This window comes from Cynoglossus semilaevis, chromosome 17 (genome assembly GCF_000523025.1).
Source record: "Cynoglossus semilaevis isolate Cse_v1.0 chromosome 17, Cse_v1.0, whole genome shotgun sequence".
Lineage (NCBI taxonomy): Eukaryota > Metazoa > Chordata > Actinopteri > Pleuronectiformes > Cynoglossidae > Cynoglossus > Cynoglossus semilaevis.
In genome coordinates this window covers 325,648-334,030 of record NC_024323.1, presented here as the reverse complement: position 1 = coordinate 334,030, position 8,383 = coordinate 325,648, and the positions used below count along the sequence as shown (strand labels likewise).

General features: G+C 36.3%; 1 protein-coding gene across 1 annotated transcript in view; it reads right to left on the bottom strand.

Moving 5' to 3' along the window:
- The window catches only part of fam83fa (family with sequence similarity 83 member Fa), a 13,908-nt gene that overhangs the window by 3,679 nt on the left and 1,846 nt on the right, over window positions 1-8,383 (bottom strand). Inside the window, exons 2-4 of the mRNA XM_008329139.3 lie at window positions 2,568-2,756; window position 1,023; window positions 287-383 (exon numbers count right to left, since the gene is read on the bottom strand). Of these exons, the coding sequence (XP_008327361.1) occupies window positions 287-383; window position 1,023; window positions 2,568-2,756 (287 nt within the window). The remainder of the gene's footprint in view (window positions 1-286; window positions 384-1,022; window positions 1,024-2,567; window positions 2,757-8,383) is intronic.

The window sequence follows — 8,383 nt, the reverse complement described above, 5'->3', positions numbered from 1 at the left end:
AAACACTTCATATTGGTGATGTTTTGTCAAATTATATTTCCTTAAATATGAAGGTTTTCTAATATACTTTTGCCTATTTGCAGAAAAACAAAAGGGGGGGGAAAATGTACTTATTGTTATTTAATATAATTATGTTTTGATTGTACCATTCCAGGCCAAGAAAGTGAACAATTATAAGCTGGTGAAAAAAAAAAACAAGAGCTGCAACAACGCATGTAAAGCCAATACAAGGTCAGTACAGAACCTGAACTGCTGCTGTGAGTTGTTGTTAATACAGTATGCTCACCTGTAAGATCCAAACATGACTTTCTCTCCATCCACCAACATGTATTTAGAGCTCAGAGAGCCGGGCAGTTTGCCAAAGGACAGCGTCAGTCCCGCACCTCTCACCGGTGGTTTTTTTTTTTTTTTTTTTTTTTTTTTTTTTTTTAGGGATTTGATGGTATCCGTCAAACTCAAGGCTCGCAGGCCAAATGCGGCACGCCAAGTCACTTTGTGTGGCCCGCGGGAGATTAAAGAGCATTTAATAAAGTCCATGCGGCAGCGTTTCTTAACTTAATAATTTTTTTTTCGGTAATTTACACAGCAATGAACAATATTTGTAAGTTGAATAAATAATAATCAATTGCAGAAAAAAATTATTAATACGTTATGGAGTAGTTACAGCTATACACTTAAGGGGACCTGTATATGTGAAAATTGAATTTGACGCACATGGTTCATATCATAAGGGTCAAACTCAAGGCCCGTGGGCCAAATGTGGGCCCCCCCCAAGTCATTTCATGTGGCCTGCGAGAGCTTAAAAAATGTTTTTTTGCCTTATAATAAAGTCCTTGCTGCTGAGTTTCATGACTTATTCGACAGGTTGTTTTTTTTTATTACACAGAGCAGTGTACTAAAATTAGCAACTAATATAATAATATAAATAATAATCAATTGCAGAAAAATGTAGTAATGTGTTGCGGAGTAGTTAATACAGCTTTCCAGTTGAGGGGAACTGAATTGAAAATGATTTTGACAACCCTGGTTTTCGATGCTTAGGACATAGTGATGGTAGATACTCAAGGCTGACGTAGTATGAAGGACATGATGATGATGATGATGGTTGGTCAATGCCATAGTGTGAGTGCAATGCAAATGATCTACTGTGGCGAACCTTGAAAGGAGAAATGACAAGGCACACCAATTTCTGGTCAGGATTTCTGCGTGCTGAATAAATTCCATAAAATAAAAAAACAAAGAGCCAGGAACTGCTTGTCAGGGAAGAATTCAGCTTTAGGAACACATTCTACATAAAAAAAAAAAATTAATTTCTGCTCAAATATTTTACAATAGCTGATTCTTTTTTTTTTAAACAGGAATAATAGCAAGCCTTTTACAGAACACGATGTCAGTTGTATGAAGCGTGATTGCATTTACAAGGGAAATGGAAAATGGAATAATTCTATTGGTTTTTACTAAAATTACAACTTTATTATTGTAAATTAAGGACTTAAATCTTCTCGATGTTTTGAATTCTTTCTCATACAAGAACTTTTTTTTTTCTTGTGACCTTTTGACCATATTCTCAAAAATGATCTGTATTTATTTTATTTTCAACATGGCCCTAATACTCCATTGCATGATTGAAAGCCTAGAATTGTAGGAAAATGATCTGTATTTATTTTATTTTCAACATAATACTCCATTACATGATTGAAATCTCTAGAATTGTAGGAAAGTGTTTACCGCTCTCCACCACATGTTTTAAAGTCAAGGCCTGCAGGCCAAACTTAGTCGTGGCTTAGTTGTTTTTTTTTTGCGGCCCGCAGGAGCTTGAAAAACGTTTGCCTTATAATAAAGTCCATGCTGCTGGATTTGGCCTCATTTTACAGAGGTTTTACAAACACGCAAAGCTACTTTCCACGGTAGCTTAGCATTTCTAAGCTACTCTATTCGACGAGAAGGGATGGATGGATGGATGGAATTTGGAAACGTTTGGCGGGCCGGATTAAAAAGCTAAATGGGTCGCGTCCGGCTCCTGGGCCTTAGTTTGCCCGTGCCTGCTCTAAACCTTTTCACATGACTGATAAATAATTTCACCTAATAACAGTAACAAAGCCTCGTGTTTTGAAAAAGCCTTTCATGTGACATTATTAACTGACACAGCTGCAGACAGATTCACCCGGCAGTCCATTAAAAACTACACTGCAGATAAGATAAGGTGTTATTTTCCGGGTAGGAGAAAGGATAAGTAAATGTCTGTTTGTTTTTTTTTCTTTCATTAAGAATTCTCGACAGCTGCCATATCTAACCTAAAAACACAAATATAAACTGTGGAGTGTAGCTGTAAATAAGTCTATGTTCTGGAAAATAGATCTCTGGGAGTCTTGGACTTTGACCTTATCACCGTCTGAAACCCATGACCAAAAGAAATCTACTGACCTCAGTGTCACCGCAACTGTTCACGTCAGCAATCAAACATTGACCCACTTGGCTTGGTTTTCCTTTTGACATCCTGTTTTTTTTTCTTTTTTTTAAACGGCTCCCTGTCCTATGTGCAAGCTAGTCTCCGCCTTTCTTGGAACCTTGCTGAGGTTAATCCTCACCCGCAGATGCATTGCGTTGATCTGCAGTCGAGCGCACATGTCCAGGAAGTGGGGCACTCCTCTCGCCTCGAGCACGGCGTAGACGGCCACGCCACGTCTTGATGAGGCATCCAGCAGATCCTGCAGGATCTGAAGGTCCGTTAGGAGGTCCATGACTATTGCTATAACCTGGGGGGGGGAAGGTAATAGAGGGGTAGCATAGTAAGAAACTGATTTACAACAAGACAAGACGTAAAAACACATTTTGACTTAGCTTTTTATTATTACTGGCATAGTGCCAAAAAAAAAAAAAAACAACCAATAAGCACAAAGTTATACTTTTCCATTTTTCCAAAATATATCTAAACTTGGTAGCTAGGTTAACATGTGAAGTATATGTTCAGGCTTCTTTGTGTTTTAAAAACAAACAAACATTCAACCCTTAAAGATATACACTGGGTCCTCAACTTGTGTCGGAGTTCCGTTCCTACGGTGCGATGTAACTCGATTTTTTTTTTTTGGCCAAAATTTTTAGAACGCACATACCAGAGGTGTGGACTCGAGTCGCATGACTTGGACTCGAGTCCGACTCGAGCCATCAATTTGATGACTTTAGACTCGACTTGAGAAAATGTAAAGAGACTTGCAACTCCACTTGGACTTTAACATCAACGACTCGTGACTTCACTTGGACTCGAGCCCCTTTGACGCGACAAGACTTAATACTTTTTTTTACTTTTTTTGTTTAAAAGGACTAGAAAGGACTCGAAAACAGAAACAGCAGGACTTCTGACTTCATTTGACACTTTTCAGTCTTGACTTGAGACTCGACTCGGACTTTGCCTGTCTTGACTTGAGACTTGACTCGGACTTGAGTGCAAAGACTTGAGACTTACTTGTGACTTGCAGAGCAATGACTTGGTCCCACCTCTGGCACATACTGTACATAAGTATCTATGTCACTCACCTATGGTTTGGGAGCCATAATAAGTTGCAAAAAAAAACTTGCACACTAGTGGATACATTTTAATACCGAATGTGAGACTGGAGAAAAATAGACAGAAAATGTGTATATATATGTATATATATGTGTATATATATATGTATATATATATGTGTGTATATATATATATATATATATATACATATATGTATATATATATATATATATATATACACACATATATATATACATATATATATACACATATATATACATATATATACACATATATATATACACATATATATATACATATATATATATGTATATATATATTTTAAGACATTGGGCATTTTTGGCAACGTTTTCTGCACATATATGAAATGAAAGTATGAACATATGATATGAACGTTTTCCTTTATGGTCTTTGTGTAATTTATGACATCATCTTTAACCCCATTCTTTACAGTACTGTGAAAGTGCAATGTCTATTACATAACAAAACTAAAAAAAAAAAAAAAATCCGGTCACATGGGATCAGTCCATAGTGCAGTATGTTTTCAAACTACGCTGTACTTGTGTGTGTGTGTATTTGACGTGATGACTGTGCAGCGTGCTGCTTTATATCCGCCCTGATTTGATCTGTGTTTGGACAGGAATCATGTGAGGACGGGCCTGTTCTTTTTAATTGCAGGTGCGGTTTTGAAAGTTTGGACAACAGCGTCCAAACAAGTTTCTCTGGCAGCTACTTGTAGCGTAACAGGAGAAGGCTAGTGGCCTCCACAAAACAGAGGGCGTTTGTTTGCGCTTGCGTTTATTATCCAGGTGATTTGTATACTTGGAGGCTTGGAAAAGATGCCTGTGATTCTTGGAGACTTTTCAACCCTCGCCTAAGGACTTTAGTAGATTTGTAGAATTCAAAAAAAGATTAAACTTAAAAAAGAAGCCTCTCTGGATTTGAAAGTAGTTTTTTTTAACTAAAGGATAGTACTAAGCACAGGTGGGACCAAGTCCTTGCTTTGCAAGTCATAAGGAAGACTCAAGTCTTTGCACTCAAGTCCGAGTCGAGTCCCAAGTCAAGACTAAAAAGTGTCAAGTCAAGTCCCAAGTCCTTACGTTTCTGTTTCGAGTCCTTTTAAACAAAATAATAATATATGTACACAGATCACTTTGGGTTTTGGAGAAAGTATCGAGTCTTGTCGGGTCAAGGGGCTCGAGTCCGAGTGAAGTCACGAGTCATTGATGTTAAAGTCCAAGTCGAGTTGCAAGTCTCTTTACATTTTGTCAAGTCGAGTCGAAAGTCATCAAATTGCTGACTCGAAAACATACGTCGAAAGTCATCAAATTGATGACTCGAAAACATACATAAGTTGCTTTGGAGTATAAGTCGCACCAGCCAGCTAGAGCGCCCTCTAGGGGCTGTCAATGTGAAAATAACAAACATGTAATTTCTCAATGATACAGGAGTAGCAGTTACTAGAGGGACTAGTAACAAAACTAGAGGGCTACAAAACTAGAGGGCCCTCTAGTGGCTGTCAGTGTGAAAATAACAAAAGTGCAAATTTTCAGTGGTACAGGAGCGAATAATACTTCCTTAAAACCTTTCTAATGGGTTCACTGTTAAGGCTGCAAATCTACTAGATAATTTCCAAACAAAAGTCCAGAAAAATAATTTATGGGGTAAGTTTTAAGTTTTATGGGGACATTTTTCATCCAAGGGTTTTGATTGGTTCTGACTGACTAGCGGAAAAGTTCATGCACTTTACTGATAATATCTAATATTATAATTTTGTGTGCAGTGGTGTGCTGGGCCACAATGACAAGTCGTTCACTTTCAACAAACAAACAACCAATCCCAGCATCTGGAACCAATCTCAGGATATTATTTCAAAATTGGACAAACTGGAACCCGAACCTAGATATCGTTTTTTTTTTTATTTAAACACAAGGCTTTTAGCCAAACCACTATATTAGCATTTGAATCCCTTTACTTTTATAAAAAAAAAAACTACTCTCAAATCACAATTCTTTTGAATCCCTTTACTTTTATAAAAAAAATAACTACTTTCAAATCACAATTCTTTCTGCGTGAGTGTGTGTGAGTGTGTGTGTGTTGTGACATATATATAAAGTTGTCAGCAGTTTTCCAGCAGGGAATGATTTACTTCACCTGAAAGAAAAAGCAGACGCGGCAGGACTTTCTGTTGAGAACTGTCAGGGCTTCTGTAACTGAAGATAAGAAGGTGTAATTTACCTCTTATCTTAACGTTCAAATTATTTAGCCATAAAACATGGCTCAATGACCTCAAAGAGTCTAGCAGTCACTCACTGCTGGCGGTGCTTTTCATTTGATACGTATTTCAAAATTTTGAAGTGCTGTTTGAAAGGATTACTGCAACTACCTTTTTTTAAAAATGTGATTTATTATATGTTCTGTATTTTTTAATTTTTTATGTAATATATTTAATATATTACAAACGTTATACAAACTTTATATATTATAAACTTTTTTTTTTATTTACTTCTGCTTACTTTGCTCTTTGACTATTATGTTGAAAAATCACATTTGCTGTTGATTATGTGCAACAAGTGCGACAATCACTCCTGAGTCACATCGCACTTATATAACATATAACATGTGTTATACAACATATAACATATGTTGTGTATTTTAGCATTTAGTTATTTTTGCATCTATTTATTTAATGTTTTGATAAAACCTATTCTAATAGATGGGTACTGTAAAACCTTCACAGCTAACTACTTAGCTAGCTTAGCTTACCCTTTAGTTTTTTTTAACCATTTTAGACAATAGAATTTCACATTTTGACTTTTTTCTATAGATAACAATATTTCTCAAACCTTTAAGTTTGTATGAGATCATCTTTTTTGACATAAATCACTAAAGTAATCTATCCAAATAAATATCCAACGGTATGTACGGACTGCATTTTTGCAGATTTAACATGAGCAAATATTCCATATTATATAATGTATTGTCAAACCTTATGAAAATAAATTCTAGTTTAGTTTTAATAAAAGCTTTTTTTTTGTTCATTGATGTATGAAGCGCACCAAAACATGTGTTATTTTCCTCTCCAAATCCTATTTTAATTGGATGCGTACATTTGATTTGATCAGATTTTTTTGTATGAAATCTCTATTTTAAAAAACGTAACCCTGTCAATTTTCTGATTTAGGGAGAGAAAAAAAAAAATAGCATTACCCCGTAGCTCAAACGTGAAATGATCAATTCTGACCCCAGTTAAAGACTCTCCTCCATCTTATCTGACAGGTATACTCACATCTGGTGCTAAAATCTGATGGATTACCCATTAAATGCACCCCGTTTCTGTGCAGGCCTGCCTGGTCAACTAATCACTGGAAACGTCAGCAGTAAAAACCAGGCTAGAAATAACAAAACTTTGAGCTATGAGGCTGAAGGATAAAAGTGGAGGGGGCGAACAAGTTCTGACACGCCGTTGACATTTAAAAAGAAGCAACGTCTAAGCCACGTTGCTCAGCCTGTACAAACAAAGTCTGGCCCTAAATAAATCTAAAGAAATATTGCAATTTTTTATTTTTTTTGGTATGAAATGGTGTACAAATATAGTTCTATACAGTTTTTAAATGAAATCAGGATTGTTTTTTTTTATACTGGAATATTGAGCATGAAATCTGAGCTATTAAAACTCCACGTCAAAATAAGGCAAACTTCTCACTCTTTATACACATTAGACATTTTCCTAATTGTATTTCAACTGTATTCAAAGGTTTTGAATCGACATCTTTAGGTATTACTGAATATACTGTGGGTTAGTTTAAAAAAAAAAGAAATTAAAACCATATTTGAAAAAAAAAAAATTATAAAAGTGCTACTGATAATATTACCAATTCTGAGACACCTCAAGGCTGTAGCAGTTAATCTACCTCCTGCCAGCTTTTATCAGCACTTGTCTTCTAAATGAGATCATATTTTACAGTACCTACTATTATATTTTACCTGCAAGATCTCGCTGGCTAAACCATCTTAGCTTAGTAAATCAAGAAGCATACATTCTAATGACTTTAATATATATATGCATTGTAAAAAGAATAGCACAGCAGTCTCCTAAGAAGACCTCATATTTTAAGGAAGTACGAATTGTACTTGACACCAATCATCGGAATGTACGTTGACCCACATACACCTGCCTTCCTCAATCAAGCAGCGTCACTGTTTTCATAGCGCAGGAACCCGCTTCCTTTGTAAAGTATACGTTTCCACTTTCGCTGAAATGGGAGGTTTAGTATCACTGAATCATTCAAGGAGATTCCGCAGCCCTTGGCAGATCACATTAGGGAGATTATTTTGTAAATATAGTGGTTTAACACTGTATTGCCAAATGTCATGATGTAATGATTCCGTTACTTTGCTGTCATGATAGGCTGCGTAGATTGCAGCGATAGCAGCCCGGATTCAGACTTGCTTCTCAAGCCATTTAAACATATTTGCATTGTTTCATTTGTCCGACTATTGAATTCCTGAGATCCAAACAACAAAGAAAAAAAGTTTTGATCCAGTGATGAGTCAAGAGATTATCTACGGTCACACTCTTGCGTCTTTTCCCCCTTAATATGTAAAAAACCAAACAACCATCCCCCATAACCAAAGTTCAAATATATTACCAACCTGACCGTGTGACTGTAAACTGTAGCGCATTTACTGGCCAGTAAAATGACTGTACATCCACGCGATTCAATCAAACGTCTCCAGACGCTTCCATGTTCCTGGGATAAATGTGGTGCAACATTAGCTAACCCAGTACTTCTCAAATAGTGGGGCACAATGAGATGTCACGGGGGGGGGGGTTTTCACTATACTGTGTTTATT